The sequence below is a fragment of the Lytechinus pictus genome, chromosome 13 (assembly GCF_037042905.1).
Source record: "Lytechinus pictus isolate F3 Inbred chromosome 13, Lp3.0, whole genome shotgun sequence".
Classification (NCBI taxonomy): Eukaryota; Metazoa; Echinodermata; class Echinoidea; order Temnopleuroida; family Toxopneustidae; genus Lytechinus; species Lytechinus pictus.
The window spans coordinates 25,500,657-25,523,102 of NC_087257.1; the positions used below are offsets into that span (position 1 = coordinate 25,500,657).

At 37.2% G+C, this 22,446-nt stretch overlaps 1 protein-coding gene and 3 non-coding genes across 4 annotated transcripts; 1 reads left to right on the forward strand and 3 right to left on the reverse strand.

Moving 5' to 3' along the window:
- Positions 1-1,296: 1,296 nt before the first annotated feature.
- On the reverse strand, positions 1,297-9,022 carry LOC129274703 (uncharacterized). The gene is made up of 10 exons (XM_064108282.1): positions 8,983-9,022; positions 7,662-7,850; positions 7,156-7,263; positions 6,016-6,276; positions 4,948-5,146; positions 4,384-4,526; positions 3,891-3,998; positions 2,675-3,011; positions 2,111-2,253; positions 1,297-1,685 (listed from the first exon to the last, which is right to left on the reverse strand). The coding sequence occupies exons 1-10, from the start codon at positions 9,020-9,022 to the stop codon at positions 1,381-1,383; spliced, it is 1,833 nt and encodes a 610-aa protein (XP_063964352.1). The 3' UTR covers positions 1,297-1,380.
- Positions 9,023-19,924: 10,902 nt separating this feature from the next.
- Positions 19,925-20,006, forward strand: TRNAS-GCU (transfer RNA serine (anticodon GCU)). The gene has a single exon. It is a non-coding gene; the product is annotated as a tRNA-Ser (tRNA).
- Positions 20,007-20,143: 137 nt separating this feature from the next.
- TRNAS-GCU (transfer RNA serine (anticodon GCU)) lies at positions 20,144-20,225 on the reverse strand. The gene has a single exon. It is a non-coding gene; the product is annotated as a tRNA-Ser (tRNA).
- A 545-nt stretch (positions 20,226-20,770) lies between these two features.
- Positions 20,771-20,852, reverse strand: TRNAS-GCU (transfer RNA serine (anticodon GCU)). Its single transcript has one exon. It is a non-coding gene; the product is annotated as a tRNA-Ser (tRNA).
- Positions 20,853-22,446: the final 1,594 nt, after the last annotated feature.

Genomic DNA, 22,446 nt, shown 5'->3' on the forward strand with positions numbered 1-22,446 from the left:
CATGAATATTCATGATATTCATAAACACGAATCGTAAAGCTAAATGTAATTTGCAATGACCCAAGCATCCGGTCATCGTGTCGAAATGGGATAATCAAACCTTGCAATTTCAGTGCCAAGGTTACGATTCGAATCCTAGAATGTGCAAAAGCCTAATTTGCAGATTTTCACTGTGTTGTTTAAACTTTAGGCGAGGCGTCGAAATGATACAAGTCGAAGACTCGATGCCTTTTTTTAAAGATTTCAAAACAATTTATCTGTGGTACAGAAAGAAAAGGGAAATAATTTTGGTAGGAAATAAGTTTCAGCGCCAAATCATGCCTACGAAAACTTGTGAATGCGTGGTGTTTCATTCTCTCTCCCGGTTTTTTATCATGATCTTTGTGGCGAACTTCGTTGTAAAACGTTTTATGCTTTCCCTATTTCTTGTTTTCTATTAAATTTTGATCGATCATTTTTTTGACGATATGTGCAAAATAATTTAGAATGTCAAAAGTGGTGCATTAATATAATAATATAATACATAATCAAAGATTGTACTATCAAAACCTTATGGTTGGTGTTGGAGTTAGGTTGGCGCTCTTCAATCTAGAACCTTATAATCAAGGGTTGAAAAAAAGAGTATTAAACAGTCTGATTACAAGAAGGTAACCACGCCCTTTGCAAAAACAGACTACTTCCAAAACTCTTTTTGTGTTAGAACCTCCAAAGATTGGAACATGCTCCCTAATAATGTAGTAAATAGCACATCTATCTCGACTTTTAAAAACTTACTCAAGGCTCACCTTCTTACATAATTTCTATATTACTAAATAATTTCACTTTTCTTTTCCATAATAATGCCAGCTAATTTATTATCATTCTTGTCATATTATGTATAATTTTTGAATCACACCACAACTCATAAATATTTTTCATCAATTTAATTTATTATATTTTGTTATATTATGTTATCTTATCCATGTTTTATCTTTTTGTTCTTATATCACATTTTAAATCTTTTTAAACGTTACATAAATCTATAAATGTTTTTTATGTCCTTTTCTATGGTTATTTACATTGTTTTATTTTTCCGATTGTTTAACTTATGTTTTTATCTTGATGCTATTTCATACTATTGGGATCCAAACTTGTACGGGTTTTTCAAACCTTTTTTTTGTATCCCTTGACATGTTTTACTTGTATGTTTTACTTGTCTAAATAAATACAAAATACAAACAGTCTGATTACTTCAACAGTGTGATTTTAAAGGCTGGTTAATCAAGACGATTACATAACATTAAGATTATGTGACTAGGAAGGACTCAAAGATGCCTAAAACACATAGGCCAACAGGTGTATATTCATAAATTATTTCACCGCCATGACTACGTGAGAACTTTAAACTGAAACCATTTCAGTTATGTAATGTTTTCCTTGAAACGTAGACTGAAACCACTTCCACGGCAGAGCAGTTTCTTTACTTGACTCGGCGATGTGACTCCGGAATCTACTCATCCAGAATCGAAACGACTCCAATTCGTAGGCTACAAGCCAGTCGTTCCATATTGTGAATACCATCAGTTTGAACTTGGAAGTCCCTTTCCACACCGTCTGAACCCGCTTGCCATCCAAATTTGCCATTAGGATATCATGGGGATAGCCATCCTCAGTTGAAAGATAGTCAGACCAAAAGATCTTGCCAACTTGTAGTGAGATAAAGGCAAAACACAAAACGAATGGTTTTGGGATTATGTTCTAAATTCGGAGTTTAATGGCCGTCAGAGTAAGCCCCTGTACCCGAAATTCCCTTACACCTTCAGTTTTCGAACTTTATCAGAGACCCCAGTGCATTTATTTTACAATTACAAATTGAACGGTTGGCTTTTATCAATTTTGACTATGGAAAGCGGTAGACGCCATAATTCGTTACAGGATTTTCCAAACAAAGAAGACGCTAGCGTGTGAGTTGTCATATTGTATGATCAAAATGTGCTCAACTAACGGACTGTGCGTTTACTCCAAAGACTGGCGTCTTTCGCTCTCCAAAGTTCAGGCCGATTTCAATTAATATCAAATATTCATCAAACGACGTCCCACAGATTTGGTAAATTGAATCCTTGTTACCTACTTTTATCATCGACGACGAGATGGCATCTAGCTACTCCTTTTGGCAATTTTTCCTCGGAAAATAAATGGATACGTCCAGCAGTGTTCATACAATCGTCTACGGTGCAGCTCATTATCCCTTTCGAATCCATCCAGAAAAGTAATCTGTAATGGAAAATTACGAGAGCCGGAAAAGTGCTTTTTAAAATCACTGAGATAAGCACGAGTATTCTTTCACTCCAATGGCTGAATGTGAATTACAGGGCATGGCTCCAGTGTTCCGTCTCACAAAGACTTACGATTGATCCAATCAACCTCAACTATATGGAAATCCATCTGTGTCATTTTTTTCTCCTGGAAATTTGCACAATGTTCTTTGTAAGCAAAGGGGAAGTACATCAATTTGTCACGACAACGATGGATGCACGAATAAACATCATTATCTAGAAATTTTGAATTAACATGCATTTAACATGTTTAAGATGTTGGCGTTGCTGGCTTTCCACAGTTGTGGATGAATCGGAGCTCTTTGAAAGACGGGATCTTAGTCGCCATAGAAAAAAAAGAAATCGGAGATGTTGCATACCTTTGGATGTGTGAAATGGCTAGGACGAACGGACCAGGATAAATAGGTGTATCCTCTGGTGTACGTCTAGTGTTGTGGATTTCATGGTAGATTGTCTCCTCCTGGAGCATATCCGGAAGCTGGTAGCGCGTTATGAGACCGGATTCGCTGTTACCCAGATACAACCAAGTAGAACTGTTGTCAAGCAATATACTCCTTTCCGCGTAAAATTTGTATTGCACTTTCATTGGATCGGGAGGAGCTATCTGTATCTCGTGTTCTAACTCAAATGTCGGCATCTTGAACAACAAGAGCTTTCCTTCATTATCGACAATACCACCGATTTTCCCGTTTTGTTCTGCATTAAAATAAATGATAAAACAGGGTTTTACTTCGTCTGTTTCTAATGTTACCAAGGGTAAAAAAAGATAATATTATCATTAAAAATAAGGAATTTGATTTACATGTGAAACCTATGATAATTATCAATATAATGATACCACTAGTAATCAACTCTGAGCAGTTATCCAAATATGTTGACGGGAATGATAAGCGAACCAATATGTTGAGCTTTTTCTAATGACAATTTTGTCATACCATCCAGAAAATAATGTCATATTTTTATTTTTTTTAGAAAGTCAAAAAGGGGGCCTAAGCTTTCGATCCTAGCAGAATCTTCGTCGGAGGCAAAATGACAAACATATAAAGTGGAACAACCATAATATAGACCACAAACAAGCTACAGCAACGCTAGAAACAAGGAGACAAAAGGGGCATTAGTGAGTAGAGAAGACCAGTCAGGTTAGTGAAGGGGATGAAAGAAAAGGAGTAGGCAGACACAAAGGGAAGTAGTGTATTAAAGTAAGGCCAAGATGGATTAAGATAATGAGGCAGGCAACATCAAACAGGATCTGGAACAAAACAGTGATAGAGGGATGAATAACAAGAGAATTAATGAGAGGTGGGTCAAACAGGTTACAAAGAAAGGCATAATAAACTGGTGCATAAGAGTGGGGGAAAAAGAAAAAGAATGGGGAACAACTGATAATGTGCAAAAGACATATAAGTATATATGATAAAGCATTAAACAAACTAAGAGAAGAAGGTAAGTGTAAATATGTATCTATAATTGATATGTATATAAATATATCCAAAAAAGAAATGTATATTAAGAGAAAAAGAAGATGGTGAAGAAGGTCAGGAACAAGAAGCAGACGAGAAATATCTAATAACTTACGGCACTCGTCACCATAGTAACCGAAAGCACAGTCGCAATCGTATCCCTGGTTGTACGGATGTGCGTAGCCCTCCTTGCCCTGACTGCAGGGGTTCGATAAACATGGATCTGTTGGTTGGATTAGCAAAAAAGTTTAATGGCCGTCAGAGTAAGCCCCTGTACCCGAAATTCCCTTACACCTTCAGTTTTCGAACTTTATCAGAGACCCCAGTGCATTTATTTTACAATTACAAATTGAACGGTTGGCTTTTATCAATTTTGACTATGGAAAGCGGTAGACGCCATAATTCGTTACAGGATTTTCCAAACAAAGAAGACGCTAGCGTGTGAGTTGTCATATTGTATGATCAAAATGTGCTCAACTAACGGACTGTGCGTTTACTCCAAAGACTGGCGTCTTTCGCTCTCCAAAGTTCAGGCCGATTTCAATTAATATCAAATATTCATCAAACGACGTCCCACAGATTTGGTAAATTGAATCCTTGTTACCTACTTTTATCATCGACGACGAGATGGCATCTAGCTACTCCTTTTGGCAATTTTTCCTCGGAAAATAAATGGATACGTCCAGCAGTGTTCATACAATCGTCTACGGTGCAGCTCATTATCCCTTTCGAATCCATCCAGAAAAGTAATCTGTAATGGAAAATTACGAGAGCCGGAAAAGTGCTTTTTAAAATCACTGAGATAAGCACGAGTATTCTTTCACTCCAATGGCTGAATGTGAATTACAGGGCATGGCTCCAGTGTTCCGTCTCACAAAGACTTACGATTGATCCAATCAACCTCAACTATATGGAAATCCATCTGTGTCATTTTTTTCTCCTGGAAATTTGCACAATGTTCTTTGTAAGCAAAGGGGAAGTACATCAATTTGTCACGACAACGATGGATGCACGAATAAACATCATTATCTAGAAATTTTGAATTAACATGCATTTAACATGTTTAAGATGTTGGCGTTGCTGGCTTTCCACAGTTGTGGATGAATCGGAGCTCTTTGAAAGACGGGATCTTAGTCGCCATAGAAAAAAAAGAAATCGGAGATGTTGCATACCTTTGGATGTGTGAAATGGCTAGGACGAACGGACCAGGATAAATAGGTGTATCCTCTGGTGTACGTCTAGTGTTGTGGATTTCATGGTAGATTGTCTCCTCCTGGAGCATATCCGGAAGCTGGTAGCGCGTTATGAGACCGGATTCGCTGTTACCCAGATACAACCAAGTAGAACTGTTGTCAAGCAATATACTCCTTCCTTTGATGAAAATAGAAACATAAAATATTCAGAGTTATATGCGTTCATGATGGTTCTTATACTGCCATGATTCGAGCATCGTCAGTAGCTCAGTATGGCAGAAATACGGATCACCAAGAGATGGCAAAGTTAGTACAAGCAAGTGGGATAAAAATGGTGGGGAAAGGGCACATGCCCCCTGGGGGGACGGGGGTGTCAAAAATTATTCGACGAAAAAGTGCTCCTGAAATTGATTGGGGCCTATTTCTTAATTTTTTTCTTCAGATTTTGCCCCCCCCCCCTCTTCTGGTAACCCCCTGCATAAAGCCTTTTTTAGTTGGTTGGTAACCCCCTTTCACCATCTACACTGCATCATGGTGTTGCCGCCGAGTGTTGCTCTTTGGCGAGACCGTGTCCACTCTGTCTCTGGGTAAACCCTGTAACTTATCTTGTATTATGAATTTAGATGTCGCGTTCGCACCCTGAAGGAAAATGTCACTACCGGCTTGTAGCGGGACCAGGGGCCCGTTTCATAAAGGACTTGCAACTGTGGTAACTTTGCCATTATGGCAACTACCATGGTAACAGGGCTCAGCAGCCAATCAGAACCAAGGTTGCCATGATAGTTGCCATAATGGTAAAGTTACAACAGTTGTAACTCTTTATGAAACAGGCTCCAGGACGGTCTCCCACAGACTCACAGAAAGCAAGTTTGAATACGGTCCATAACAAAATGCAAAGACCACGACTAAAAATATACACAGTATTTTTGCGGTGGGTCTCAGCACTTTTTCCTCGGGTTTATGGACCATATTTGAAGAAAGAGCAAACCCGGCCGGTTGTACGAAAGTCCACATTGAAAAAAATATCAGAAGGCCCCAATAACTAACCTTGTCCGGGATACATTTCGGTGAAGTCGTTGAAACGCTCAAAGTGGCCGGAAGCACTTGGTCGGCCACGGTAGAAAACATCATTCGCCGCAACGTAGACCAGATCATTCAGGCGATCGTAGACCGCGTAAAATTTGTATTGCACTTTCATTGGATCGGGAGGAGCTATCTGTATCTCGTGTTCTAACTCAAATGTCGGCATCTTGAACAACAAGAGCTTTCCTTCATTATCGACAATACCACCGATTTTCCCGTTTTGTTCTGCATTAAAATAAATGATAAAACAGGGTTTTACTTCGTCTGTTTCTAATGTTACCAAGGGTAAAAAAAGATAATATTATCATTAAAAATAAGGAATTTGATTTACATGTGAAACCTATGATAATTATCAATATAATGATACCACTAGTAATCAACTCTGAGCAGTTATCCAAATATGTTGACGGGAATGATAAGCGAACCAATATGTTGAGCTTTTTCTAATGACAATTTTGTCATACCATCCAGAAAATAATGTCATATTTTTATTTTTTTTAGAAAGTCAAAAAGGGGGCCTAAGCTTTCGATCCTAGCAGAATCTTCGTCGGAGGCAAAATGACAAACATATAAAGTGGAACAACCATAATATAGACCACAAACAAGCTACAGCAACGCTAGAAACAAGGAGACAAAAGGGGCATTAGTGAGTAGAGAAGACCAGTCAGGTTAGTGAAGGGGATGAAAGAAAAGGAGTAGGCAGACACAAAGGGAAGTAGTGTATTAAAGTAAGGCCAAGATGGATTAAGATAATGAGGCAGGCAACATCAAACAGGATCTGGAACAAAACAGTGATAGAGGGATGAATAACAAGAGAATTAATGAGAGGTGGGTCAAACAGGTTACAAAGAAAGGCATAATAAACTGGTGCATAAGAGTGGGGGAAAAAGAAAAAGAATGGGGAACAACTGATAATGTGCAAAAGACATATAAGTATATATGATAAAGCATTAAACAAACTAAGAGAAGAAGGTAAGTGTAAATATGTATCTATAATTGATATGTATATAAATATATCCAAAAAAGAAATGTATATTAAGAGAAAAAGAAGATGGTGAAGAAGGTCAGGAACAAGAAGCAGACGAGAAATATCTAATAACTTACGGCACTCGTCACCATAGTAACCGAAAGCACAGTCGCAATCGTATCCCTGGTTGTACGGATGTGCGTAGCCCTCCTTGCCCTGACTGCAGGGGTTCGATAAACATGGATCTGTTGGTTGGATTAGCAAAAAAACAACAACACAAAAACAAACAAAATACAGATAAACAAATACATACAATCTTTATGAAACACACATAAAATGGTTTGGTTGCAGTGCCAAACGTTCTAAATATGAAAGACCAGTGAATAATACATCTCCTGTAATGTGCTCGGGGAAGTGCAAATGACAACCGCCCTCAATCATGCATATCTTACGTATTCACATTTCAACCAATCAGCGTACTTCTTTTTTTTTAAAGTACTGTGGAGACAATTAGTATGCACTATGGCGTCATTGGCCTTCCATATGATAATAATTATAAGAGTCGTCGAAAGCAAGAGGGCCTTTATAATTTTTTTTGGGGTTTGCCACTGCCTCCTGCGTAATCTGTACGACCATGTATTACCTTTGGCAGGAGCACAATAAACGATGGATGTGGTGGCGGTTCTTTCCTGGTTTCTTTTGAAGACAGAACTTGCATTGACAATGGTTCCTTGGATCAGTACCCCATCCTCAAGCCTTAAGTACCGGCAGCTTTGACACTCAGCGGTCTTAAATGTCGAATGGAGCCGAGTCCCTCCGATAGCCGTGAAAGCTTGAAACAGAAAGTAATTACAATGGCGGAAAAGATAATCACATAAATTAAGGATACCCTTGAAAGAACAATAAAAAGTCAACAGTAAAATTCAACAATCTCTAAGATTACTGAAGTTTGTGGTCTCCATGGAATCGGTCTGAAGCCTCCTGAAAACATTAGGAATAAACTTTTCCAGAAAAATTACTGAGGACTGTTGAGAGATCACTGAAAATCATCTGGTATTCTGCCAAAGATCTCTGGAAGACTGTCAGAGAAAGACCACTAAAAGAACTTTGAAAGGCTGACCAAGACGATCCCCCCTTAATCCGAGACGAAAAACGCTGAAAGACTGAATGACATTTCTTTTCTAGCGGAGCGTAGACTAGTCATATACAGCGACCTTTCAGTAGAAATTTGATGGTCTTTCAGAGGTCTGTTATGGAACATGATCTTTCGAAAATATTTCTTCGGACGTTCACTTGTCTTTCAATGATCTTTTAAGGATCTCTCAGCAGTCTTTTAGTGATTTCGACAAATATTGAGAGACTGTCGATAGATCATGGAAAGACTAAGAGGGCGATTCAATGTGTTTTTTTTAAATCTCATTTTTTTCTCTTACAGCTCTATTTTAAATTTCTATTGTAAAAAATAATCGAGTCAAGTTAAGTTATGGGCCTGCTTGGTCTTAGCAATTGCTCCACCTCTGGTACTACTGGAGGATCATCATCAATCAAGAATATATGCTCCTCTATTTTCATGTAAAAGAGATGTCAAATGTTGTCCAAAATGTCAAGTGCAACACAGCATTGAACATGTTGAATCGGCCAAGAAGTCCTTTGAAATTTCACTATTGGGAGAGAGCTGAAAGACCACTGAAATACCATTTTCCTGAAAACTGCTAAAAGACTGTTTTGGAATATTGTCTGAGAGCCTATGGAGATTAGGAATTACAGTAGTAATATAGCGTTACAAGGCCTATACCTTTTTTCTTTTCCGTTCTTCTCTCTTCATTTTCTTCCTCTCTTTTCCCCTCTTACATGTCATATTTCCTTTTTTTCAATACTTGAAAAATCATAGGGTAGTTTGCCCCCTATAGCAGCGCGCTGAACATTATCAAAGTCAAACAAAACATTATTGATCATATACTTACCCGTCACAATGACCGCCGTGACGAAATATACATGTGCCATTCCCAGAAAACCAACAAACATAACTACAGTTCATTGGTAGGCCTACCTCAGCGAACTTTGAGTAAAGTACTGCGTTTCGTCTTAACTGGCGGTTAATCTAATTCTTATATATTTTGCGCTTGATGCTAACACCGCAAGTGTTGAGTGCGATTCATCTCAAACTGCAAAATAGCATTTGACTATTACACTGGCCAATGAGAAGAATGGTCAAACTCTTAAACTATATAACTCAGGGGCAGAAACTTGTCACCGCCCATAAAAGCTTACAAATGATTTGGAACAACAATTCTAATTGGTCAGCATTTTGAACACGATACGCTTGTGATAAAAAATATTGACCGGCCACCATAGCAGGGTGCCCCTAAATGGGAGTAGTGCTCAAGAAGTGAAAAAAGAGAAGGAAGGAAGAAGGAAAGGTAGAGTATGATAAATGGAGAGGACTGGGCCTGCGAAACACTATAATACCCCTTTTAGTAAATTGGAAAAAAATAGCACCATGTCGTCTCATCCCCTCTCCCTCTTAAGATATCCCGGTGTTGCCCCCGACGGACAATGCCGGTTTTATTGGTTACTACTTCCGTGTTCCGGGGCCTATATCACGTTTTCCTGATTTAATAGGAGAACCCTGGCTCCACGCAGACTAATTGAAATATTGAAATCAGACTCGCTATATAGATTATTAATAATCATTTGTAATATGATGACGTCATATTATCAACAATGCCTTGATGATTACAAGGCAAGTTTAACGAAGTTAGACTAAATAATAACAATAACGTTTAATTTACCCAGAGTAGCCACTTCATTTAGAAGTGCTTAACATAATATGTTATTATTACCCTTCTCCAGTCTAAAAGCTGAGCGCCTAGTAAGAAGGCAGGAGGTTCCATTTTTATAAGTCTTTAAAATGACTCGGCCAGGGATCGAACCCACGACCTCCCGTTCATGAGGCGGACGCTCTACCACTGAGCCACCATGCCCGGTTCAAATAGATGGATACTTATAAAATTAAATGAGCCCTTACCTTTTGATGATGATTTTTGGGGGACTATTGCCCCCTCCCATTATAAAAGTATATTTTTTTATAATGAAATCAGTATGATTGCATTTTTGTTATAAAGATAATGAATATTGGAATTCCCTTACCCGTTTGAAAAAGATAACCCTTTGTACAAATCAACTTAGGCCAAGTCATCATTTTAAAATAATTAAAAAAAAAAATCATTTTTTAGCTCACTCGCTTCGCTTACTCACTAATTTGTCAATTAGTTAACTATAGATCCAAATGAAAAGTCAGCACTTCACATTTCTTCGTCGTATTTTATTCTCTGTCCTTGATTTCCTTTTATTCTTTAAAGCACCAGGGGACTTCATTGTAATCCACCTTTTTCAGAACTTATTCATTAAACTTAAGTTAGAACCGAAAATACACATCTGGTAACACCTTTTTTGGGGTTAAAGATACCCCTTTTGTTCATGTTCTCCCTTTAACGTTTTGTTTCCACGTAATAGGTGTAACTTTGCACATTTTATGCAGCGTTGATTTTACGTTCAATGGTGCAATTCGTATTGTATAGCTTTGTAACTATAAAAGTAAAAAAAGTACTCTGCAAAATACATCGGTCTACACCAGAGAGGTATTGAAATAATACCGGTTTGGCGTTAGGCTATCAACAATTTGGCATTTAAGCAACGACAATTAGTGTTATCGGTTTGATTGTTAAAGGACAAGTCCACCCAAACAAAAAGTTGATTTGATTAAAAAGAGACAAATCCAACAAGCATAGCACTGAAAATTTCATCACAATCGGATGTAAAATAAGAAAGTTATGACATTTAAAGCTTCGCTTAATTTCACCAAAAAAGTCATATGCATATCCTGGTCGGTATGCAAATGAGAAGACTGATGACATCATCCACTCACTATTTCTTTTGTATTCTATTATATGAAATATGAAATATTCTAACTTTCTCCTCATTGTCAAGTGAAACAACGATTAATTCCTCCCTGAACATGTGTAATTAGCATTGTGTAATTCTATATGGTTCAGTCAAGTTGGTCCTTGTAAAATCTGTAAAATATGGAATATTGTATGATCCAAACAATAGAAGACAAAATAAATAGTGAGTGAGGGACATCATTGACCGTCTCATTTGCATGTCACCATGGTCACTGAGTTGTGCATATCACTTTTTTTTTAAAAAATAAGCGAAACTTTAAAATGTCATATTTTTCACTTTACATCCGATTTTGATCAAATTTTCAGCCTTATGCTAGTTTGATTTTTCTGTATTTATTCAAACCAACATTTTTCTGGGATGGACTTGACCTTTAACTGGTGTTGTTTTGACGCTTCTATGTGGACCGATATAGATACCAGGGTGGTGTTTCATAAAGCTGTTCGTAAAGTTACGCACAACTTTACGCACGACTGGAACCTGTTCTTAGGCGCTAAATCAGTTAGATGGGAATATCATTTAGCACAAGAAATGGTCACCAGTCGTGCGTAAAGTCATGCTTAACTTACGAACAGCTTTATGAAATGGGCCCCAGGCTGGTATTATATTAACACCGGTGTTTTTGCAGTGTAGATAAAGCCATAAAGGTGATCTTCGGGAGACGCTATTCTGACACAGATAGCTCCATGGTTGAATCGCCAGTGAATCGTTCTGTCACGCTCTGGCTTGGATACCATTATAAAACGTGACCGTTATTGAATTTTTGATATCACAGTGTGGTTTTCATCACGGTTTCAATCTTATCCTTGTAGGGAAAGGAGAAGGAAGGGGGGGGGGTGTTAAAGCTAGGAATTTAAAGCTAGTTAGCTTGAATGAAAAAAGCAAATTAAAGAATATGATCAATAAAAATTGAGACGAATAATGGGACCAACAATGGGAGAGTTGTCAGCAAATCAATGGAGATCTTTGCACTCGCAATGAGAACAAGAATTGTTATGTCACACATAAGAATTTTCTACTTCGTACACCGTGTACACTGAAAATATACTCCGAGGATACATATTTGCTCGTTCTAACCTGCATGAGTACACAACTTTTGTCTATGATATATTTTGTGAAACATCTTTAAAAACTTCTGGGTCCCGTCTTACAGAGAGTTGTGAAGGGTAAAATCAACCACAACTATGGAAAGCCAGCAACGTCAACATCTAAAGTCCATGTGTCTTCAAAATATTTTATAGATTTGCTGCATTTTCATATATTCATTGTTTTATTGAAATTTCAGTGTGCTTCGCTTTGTTTACGAAGGACAATGTGCACATTTCCTGTAAAAAATATGACATTGATGTATTTCCATACAGATGAGGTTGAGTTGATTAATCTTAACTCTTTGTAAGACGGGACCCAGATGTACGGCATGTACGGATTGACTTTATAAAATTGGCAAGTTCAATAAAATATGTACAAAATTAATGAAAACGATATTCAAGTGTGGCACCACAGTCTGCAAATGTGAGGAAGTCTATATTCTTGATCTTAACATTCAAATGCCCATAACTTTATTATACTTTATTTTATTTACTGACTTTTCTGATTTCATTTCCTTTATATTCTCATGTAGATTTGCACTGCTCTATTTGTTCTCTATTTTCTCTTCTGTCCATCTCATCTCTTTCCTTTTATTCTCAACCAGTTTGTGCACTACATATTTTAACAGTTATGATTGTTGTCAAATGTATAATAATTTACTATGTATGTCAACGCATGTGAGTATTCACTTTTATATACACAAGAACAATTTTTTTATACATGACAATAAATCATCTTGAGTCTTTTGGTAAATAACTTTAGGAAAAAGAAAGGAAAGGGATTTTCTCGAAATACGGGCTAGTTTGGCGGCTTTTGTTGCATGAGAGCCACGCATACCTCTTTATTCTTTTCTTCTTGTCCTTTATGTTGCTTTTATTAAATTGAACTGAGTTTTATTGATTGGTAAATAATTTTATGACCATTGTTAACACTGGACTGATCAGTTAGATTTTTACATGATCCTTGACGCCATGCATCATTAATGGGATATTCGATTTTTATTCTGAGTCAATGCACTGCTACTCAGGAAAATTCACAAGCGAAATAGCGAAAGGCGGCGGTTTTCTTATAAAAAAAACAGGAAAAATTGTTAACAATTATTTGTAGTACCGCACGCACTGAATTTATTAAGATTTAATAAAAAGCCTTTGATATGTCAATGAAATTTTGATCTGTCTCTGCACTTTCTTTTTATTCTGAAGAAGATTCTTTCAATGTCGAAGAGACCGTCGACCCCCTTTTTAAAGAAGGTGGTTCGCGAACCACGAGTCTCGCCTGATTTCGCGATCAATAAAATATGCAATATGATCTTTTGACCTCTAGATGACCTTTGACCTTATCATCCTCATCGAGACACCTGTGGTATTACCCAAATGTCCTTTGAACCAAGTGTTATCAAAATTCATGCAGAAATAAAGAAATGAGAGCAATTTGAACAAAAAGTAAAAGAAATGATGGATATGACCTCATATCAATCGGCCTTTTGACGCCTAGATGACCTTTGACCCCATCATCCTTATGAACACACAATGTGGTATTACCCAAGGATCATAATGTACCAAGCGTAAACATAATTGCTGAAGAATAAAAGGAATGAGAGCAAGTTAAACAAAAAAATTGACATTTTGACCCCTATGACCTTTGACCCCATCATCCTCAACAACGCTTATGTGGTATTACCGGAGGATCATTTGAACCATGTTTGATCAAATTCGATGGACAAAAAATAATAAGGGCAATTTGAGCAAAAACTAAAAAAATGATGGACATGACCTCATATCATTTTACCTTTTGTACCCTAGATGACCTTTGACCTCATCATCTTCATGGAAACACAAGAGGTATTAACAAGGATCACAACCAAGTATGAACTTGGTGCAGGAAAAAATGATGCAGAAATGAAGAAACGAGAGCAAGTGGAACAAAAACTTCAATACTTTTTTTAACAAACCAACGGGGAAAATTGATTGGTCTCTGCCGAATTTTGTTCAGGCGAGACAAAAATGAGTTCTGCTTTGAATACTTGGAGCAAAGAGGCATTTTGCCTTTTCCTTTGCTCGCATTTATCATGCTAATAAAATAAGGCTCAAGCTTGTACCATAAATGGTATACTGTCTTTTTTTGGTGCGATCTTACACCCAAAGTGAAAAAAGTGCAAAATGCACCCATTTGTTTCGGTTTGCATCTTGATAAATGCAACCTTCCATTAAAAAGTGCAACTTTGCACCTTTATATAAGGTGCATGAGTTTTTGTGTCCAAACGGTACACTTTTGTACCTTTCCTAAAGGCTACGACTTTGCATACTAAAAGTGCATTTGTAGCTAACTTCACAAAGTTTCTTAGCGTGCAAAGTTGAACCTTAAAAGGATCTTCCAGTGTTAAATTGACAGGTGCAAAATTGCGCCCTTCTTTGCGTGCAGAGTTCTGTGTGTTTCTTCGTATTTGACTAGAATAGTTAGAATATCACAAATAATCGTCTGGACACGTCAGTTTGAAACATGTAGTACACTAAGTCCAGTTTCACGTTCTAGTTCAATTTTATTCACTTCCGATTGATTTATTTTTCTTATTTTATTTTTTGAAAACAATGAAGAAAAAACCCATACAATCCAAGATAACTGAAGTTCCTGCCTATTCCACGATAGTCAGTGAGAAGCTCGCATCAGAAGGTCGAGCGCCCTCATAACCATGATAACAGAGAGTGTGCAATTTGGGTCCTTGCTTGTACCAAGTATTTCTTTCTGATTTTCTCCCTTTAATAAGCGAACTCACTAAAATTAAAAGTAGGGCTTGCTTTTTCAGAATGGATAATCAAAAACATGCATAGACTCAACCTTTAAGACAGCTGTCAAAATTATATTTCATCAAGGGGGAAGACAGAAATAAAGAAGAATAAAGAAGAAGATGAAAGAAAGAAAGTAATAAAGAAAGAAAGAAAGAAAGAAAGAAAGAAAGAAAGAAAGAAAGAAAGAAAGAAAGAAAGAAAGAAAGAAAGAAAGAAAGAAAGAAAGAAAGAAAGAAAGAAAGAAAGAAAGAAAGAAAGAAAGAAAGAAAGAAAGAAAGAAAGAAAGAAAGAAAGAAAGAAAGAAAGAAAGAAAGAAAGAAAGAAAGAAAGAAAAAAAAAGAAAGAAAAAAAGAAAAAAAAAGAAAGAACGAAGATAAATGCATGGTAAAATGTTTATTATTTTTGGAGAATCTGTTTTGAAACAAACGGATGACAGAGGTTTTTTTTTCAAATCCACTATCTAGGCCGGGGTATTTTGGGAGATCATATTAACAGGGGGAGGGGCTCGCAGGCCCCCTTGAGATGTCGGCCGTCGATCGCGCCGAAAATTGGCACGGAGGTTGTGTAAGACATAATCTACAAAATTGTATAGTAATTTAATTTATGCACAATGAAGTTATTATGCTAATTTATGTGTAATTCGTAGGCAAAATCATAGTTTTCCCTTTAACTCCCTAAATAAAGCTCCAAATATTCTAATTTTGGTACAGAAACTTTTTGTGGTGTTCTTCGCAAATGTACGTGAAAAAATTGCGATATCAGATCAATTTCTTATGTAATAGTTTTTTAAAATGTCTTTTAACCGTTTGTATTTCATTGTTTTTTCTATGAATCTTTGTAGATCACAAACAGCATAAAATGAATCTATTTAGACTAGCAACAACTAATAATAATAATACATTTATGAGTTTTGGTTGAAAACACAATTTGCATTGACTTTGCAATTTTTGGTCTGACATGCAAAATGACAAAATGTTACTTAATTTTGGAACCGCATACCCGGCCCGTCGCAAAATTAGTCTCAAAAGATGCGCAAGATTTAAACGTAAAAAACAAAAGTCAGCGAGAGGTGCAGTCAAAAAAAATTTGCGCGGCAAAAATTATTTATTGCGCGGATCGTTGAAGGAGGGGGGGGGGGGGCTCCGAGGCCCCCGGCCTAGATAGGGTGGGGTTAATCCTATCAATATTTCAATAAGGAAGAAACCGTTATGAATCACAACTTCGATAGCTTTATAAACATTTCAATAACATTTTTAAAAATTTATTTGAATTATAATTGGATTCGGGCAGCTGGACTATTGTTACATGTACACTGGGCTGTATCTTCTTCAACTATTAGGGATAAAATCGTATGCAATCTCGCTGTCCTCTGTCCTTTTCTCGTTCCTTTTTGTCCAATGTTCCCATCTGCTAGCTGTACGGCCTAGGTTCTAAATAAGGATTTGGCACCGTGCTGGGCCGTTCAAAAAAGGTCCATGGTCACACCAACGAAACCGACACCAAACCGACAGGTATTATGCCATTAGTAATAACGTAATAGCTTTGATCGGTCTGGAGTCGGTTACGCTGTTGGGCCTGGTGTGACTGCACCTAGAGTGTGTCTACGTCACCTCATCAGTTGGGACCTTTCGCAATCCTCACGGACGCTAATATTAGGGTCCCCTAACACAAAAGTTAACGCTTAATCATACACTTGATTTTTAAGATTGAATGTGCATTATAGTCAATAGAATCAAACGTAGAAAACTGCTCTACAATCAATGCTAAACTTTGTGTTACAGGGGGGTTACAGGCCCTACAGATCTGCTTTTCGTGTGCAAAATCCTTTTCTGCGACACTCGCACCATACATAGCATGTATATTACGACTGATGGTTTGAGATATTCGAAATGAAGACCTAAAATAGATTATGACATGGATAAGAAAGTGGTTTTTCAAACAAATCGAGTACATATTGAGTGAGGAAAAACTTACTGAATGAAGGCTTAGATATAGATCATTACAGTCCATCGAATCGATATTACATTTAATGTGGATTATTGGTGTATCACTGGCAATTGATTTCATGGGTCAGATCAACCTCTCCAGCCGAACATTTCGCGTGAGTTGATATGTGCACACCATTATGTAATACATTTGAACTCGTTTCTTTTTGTTTCTTTTGTTTCTTTTGTTTATTCCTTCTACACAAACGATATGCCTCTCGCACACGATGTAATGGGCATTATGTTTTACTTCCCCCAGAAATGGGGATTAGATTCAAATTCCGGGGGGACCACTTCCATTAATGAGTGGATACCAGGCACGACCATGGGGTTTCGAAAAATACCCTAAACAAGCTGGGAAGTAATTCTTTTCCAGATTATGAAAATGCATCTCTTAACAAGAATTTGGCTTGTGAAACCCTACAAGTATTGGATATCCCTTTTTTGTCAGCATTTTAAACATCGTTTTGACACCCTTATAACGTTACATAGGCCTATACGTAACGTACCTGCCCACTCTGTCCCCTTTTACGCGTGGTCGCTCCTGGGATCCACTAATCAATGGAAGTGGGCCCCCCGGGCGGCCTCTCGAGCTCTAGGAGGAGTCAAATGTGGCTTTGGAAAGTCGTCCTCAATGAGATATATCGCTGTTACCATAGTAGCAACCAAAATTTTGCACACGAAACGCATATTGAATGTTTCCGTCGCAGATGCGAAACGAAAAAAAAATCTCATGTCACACAATTTGCATTGCAGGACGACCATGATGACGGGCCCAAAAAGTCTCTTCCAAAATCAACTAACGTCGTAAATAAGCGTGCGCTTCCTCAAACGAAAGGTCCGGAGTGGCTACTCAAAAACCTCAGAGACCAATTATGTAGTAAAACTAATGACAGTCCCATCTTTATTTGTTTCTTTGTACCTTCTTTAGAAATCTGTTTGGTTTGTTTAACAGCACGCGACGGCTATTATGCCCTCTAAATAAATAGAATTGTACATGTTGTACGAATAAACGCTATAATTGTCTCTATTATGCATTGTATATAAAGGGGGAAGGGCTGAACAATACATGCAAAACACTTCAAAATTTCTCGCGACCTTATTCCTAGTTCCTGTATTATTTCTTCATGCTCTTGGAGGGGGTTTCACGAAGCCCTTTGTCAGTGATTTTCTTTGACAATAGTGATTGATATCCGTGTGTGTGATTGACTGAGACAACCTTCGTGTAAACAATCTTACTTTGTGGTTTCTGAAAGTAAGCATAATTGATTTACCGGATTGATGAGTAAAAAAGTAGACTGATAATTAACCTCTAAGAAGAATTGGGGAATTCGCAGGTGCACCATCTCAAACGTTTGTATTCATTATACCATTAAATAGAAATTAACCAATGCATTATTGATTAAAAAAACTCCCAACCAGTAGCAAAATGAGCAAAGAATTCTCTCCTCTTTTCTCTTCCTATAGGGAGGTTCACATTATACAAGCTAAATGTATGCTTTTGAGTGAATCTTCCATTTCCACAAATACCTTTTTCTTATTTGAATTATATATTATAATTTGTCTACAAAATGCACCATATTTTGTATATATTTTATATTTTAATTATCATTGATGTTTTGGAATATAAATATAATGACAATGATTTGTATTGTAAATATTTGTTATAAATTAATGAAAATGATTTGTATCAATATTTATGTCATTTCTGTTGGAAATAAATCTGAATCTGAATAAACGAAATAAGAAAGTAACTCATCATAGCATCACTTTCCCACTGCGCGCGCGAGGCAAAATTAGCAACACGCCCCCAAAATCAAATCTATCTTATCACGAATTCTAACGTTACACATTGGTTGAATACATCTTTAAAACAGATAAAGGAATTACAAAATAAATCGTCATCCTGTACAAAATGGATGGTAACATTATGAGAGAGGTTGCACTTCAATCATCGGTCCGAATACGTTGATGATGATTATACTGATGATGATGAGGAGGATGAGGATGATGATACTGATGATGGGGGAGGAAGAGGAGACAAATTAGATTAAAAAATATATATAATCGTGATTGATAATCAGTGTTCATTTTAGGGGAGGTGAACAGATTGTGGCACTCGGAGCATGTAACGACTCAAGAGAAAAAGAAGAAGGTTCAGATGTTATAACTGTATAACAGTAATCTTATATGAATTTAATATAGGCATGTTATGGAAGACCAATCGAAAGAGAGAGAGAAAAAGAGAGATGTGGGGAAGAGGAGGGGGAGGTCAGGAGGATGGGGGAGGAGAGAGAGAGAGAGAGAGAGGGAGAGAGAGAAAGGGGGAGGGAGAGAGGAAAAGGGAAGAAGAGTGTCGTGAAAATGGATGATCGAAAAACATCAATTTGGTACTCCTGAAAAATGACAGATGCGCTTTTGCCGTTGCATCGCGTAAGCGCGTAGTCCACTTGTGTTAATTCGGATTTGCACGAGTAAAATAAACACATTAGGCCCTATTGCCTCTGTCAGGTCTATGTCGTATAGCCTATACAGTGTGTATCAAAAGAAAGGTAATCACAACATGGAGAATTGAAGATTATATACTTACAAATTTCATTAACTTTATTAAATACCTGAATCTAAAATAAAACGAAAATCCCAATTCTTCCACGGCTACCTCACACAGACACTACTATGGATGAATTAATAATAAGGATAGCTACAGGTATAGATCCCCAAACAAATTTTTGAAAGATGTGTAACGTGAGTTTAACTTAGGCTTCGCAGTCAGGTAGTAAAAAAACTATTTGAAATGCCTTAGGTGATGCGTCCAATCGCTGACTCTTCGAATTATTATTACCTTTTGAATTAAGTCTTTATTGCATGCACTCTGAAAAGCTCATAAGGGCCTTACCATGCATAGTAACATGGAATGTATGAGATTTAGATTCTATTGAGTGTTTTCATTCGTTCATATGACGTAAATATGATGGGAACAATTTATTCTTTTGAATCACCTTTGTATAATGTTTTTTTATTCATTATCTTTACTAATGGCTATGCTTATTTTTCTTGAGATCATTCTAAAAGAAAGCAAGTGGGACGAGGTGGCCGAGTGGTTAAGGCGATGGACTGCTAATCCATTGTGCTCTGCACGCGTGGGTTCGAATCCCATCCTCGTCGCTTATTTTATCTTTTGCTCGTTGTCTATTAAACATGGCATAAATAATTTTTGTGTCAAAATAAATTTTTGTGTTTAGATAAATACATAGCCGTTATGTGCCTTTCTGGTAGAGCAAAAGGCAAAACAACATACCTCGCGACGAGGATGGGATTCGAACCCACGCGTGCAGAGCACAATGGATTAGCAGTCCATCGCCTTAACCACTCGGCCACCTCGTCCCTCATGCTCAACTAATATAAATACAATATTGCATTAATTCTGATTGTAAATTGCAATTAAAATACAAAATATGATTTAAAAAACAATGAAGGTGGAATTTGGTAGCGCTCCTATTATGCGCACAAGGGGCATTCGGTGTTGGCGAATTTCTTGATTTTTCGACGAACAGAGTTCATAAATCTTCTAGCTATAATTTGTTTTAAATTAAACACTGCTTGCTCCAAGTTCATGAGCTTAAAATTTTTACTTGTGCCAACTGTGATAAAGACTGATGGAGTTCGGTGAGCAGAAAAAAAAGAAGACATGAAATGATTTAGTTTGTATTCTTGTAATTTGTTCAAGAAAGGATAAAAAATCACCCTCCCAATTGGTAGCATATGTTACCGGATGTTCATGTTTAAAATATGAAGCGGGTTGAAAAAACCGCACTTTTGTTTTCTGTTTCTATGCAAATTTGAAATCCCAAGAAATGTGCGAAATGGATTTTGATACCAAGTGGATGTTTGCCATGCATGTTGAACGGGAAAAAAAATTAGATATCTCGCGACGAGGATGGGATTCGAACCCACGCGTGCAGAGCACAATGGATTAGCAGTCCATCGCCTTAACCACTCGGCCACCTCGTCTTGCTTACTCCCTTTCAAAATCATCAAAAAATCTTCACTATTTTATTCATATTTTTCAATAAAAATCGGAATGAATACATATTGTCATGAAAACCACGAATCCCGGGGGGGGGGGGGGGCCACTTCCACTGACTAGTGGATACCATGCGCGACCAAGGGGTCTCGAAAAGCACCCTAAACACGTATTTTCCATATTCTGAAAATGCACCCCTTAACAAGTATTGGCGTCTGAAACCCTACCCTTAACAAGTATTGGAAACAAAACGACACTCTTGGCAAGTATTCCCTGAAATGAACCCCTAAACAAGTACAGCGATATTTTATTGTTAAAACGGTCCGTCGGTCGTCGGTTTAACCTTTACAATTTACACACCATTTGGTTTAGTACGGCCCCAGCTTCCACACCTAGGGCAAATCGGACTCTAAACACGTAGTGTTGGGGCAAAAAGGACATCCTTTATAAAACATTTTAATTTTGTTTTATCATCCCCGCAAAGTTGACCCTAAACACGTAGCTTTCCTAGCGAAATAGATACCCTTTTTTCATTATTTTTGTGTTTTTGACACCCTTATCACGTTACGTACGTAACGTGCCCTATCTTGAAAAAGACATCCTTTTTACGTGTTTTTTTGGTCGCGCATGGTATCCACTCGTCAATGTAAGTGGCCCCCCCACGAATACTATTGTGCAGTAGCACAATCCATATGACATGTATGAGCATAACTCGGTTTGGGTTGGTTCTTTCCAGATTCTAGATGAGAAAGTTCTCACCGAAAGGGTTGATTTACCCTGAATATAAGATGTTTTTAATGAATAAAGCAGAAAAATAGAGAAATATATTGGTGAAGGTTTGATGGGCTTCTGTCAATGAATTACAGAGTTTATATTTTGTGACGTCACATACAAGTAGCTTCTCCATATGTCGTGTGGTATAAAATCCGTAAACTGCCAAGGTTTCAAATTTGGGAAATGAAGATTATTCAACTGATCAGGGATTCAGATACATTGATAGATCATTGAACTTATACAACATAGACTTTACGAAGTAAATGGGAAATTTACCCTGACGATGAGTTGGGTTTAATAAAATCAGAAAAATATTTTTAAAAATGGACAAGGTTTCATGAAAATCCATGAAAGAATAAAGGTGTTATTAATTTTTAAGTGTGACGTCATATGCGACCAGCTCCCCAATATACATATTCCATAAATTCCATTCTTTAATGGTACATCATGAATAAAAATATTTTATTAAATATGGGATATGAAATCATGTGTCTGATGATATATTCACCGCTCAGATAAAGTTACTTTCATTTTTTTTTGTTATTGAGAAAATGTTGTTTTGGCAGTTTACGGATTTTATACCACACGACATATGGAGAAGCTACTTGTATGTGACGTCACAAAATATAAACTCTGTAATTCATTGACAGAATCCCATCAAACCTTCACCAATATATTTCTCTATTTTTCTGCTTTATTCATTAAAAACATCTTATATTCAGGGTAAATCTACCCTTTAGGTGAGAACTTTCTCGTCTAGAATCTGGAAAGAACCAACCCAAAACTGAGTTATGCTCATACATGTCA

Bases quoted from the DNA above. Each gene is read 5' to 3' on its own strand.
- LOC129274703 (XM_064108282.1), bottom strand. From the start codon at position 9,022: ATGGCACATGTATATTTCGTCACGGCGGTCATTGTGACGG. The intron at 6,277-7,155 runs GTAAGTTATTAG...ATTTTAATGCAG, and splicing joins TTACTATGGTGACGAGTGCC to AACAAAACGGGAAAATCGGT. The intron at 4,527-4,947 runs GTATGCAACATC...TTTCCATTACAG, and splicing joins GCCATTTCACACATCCAAAG to ATTACTTTTCTGGATGGATT.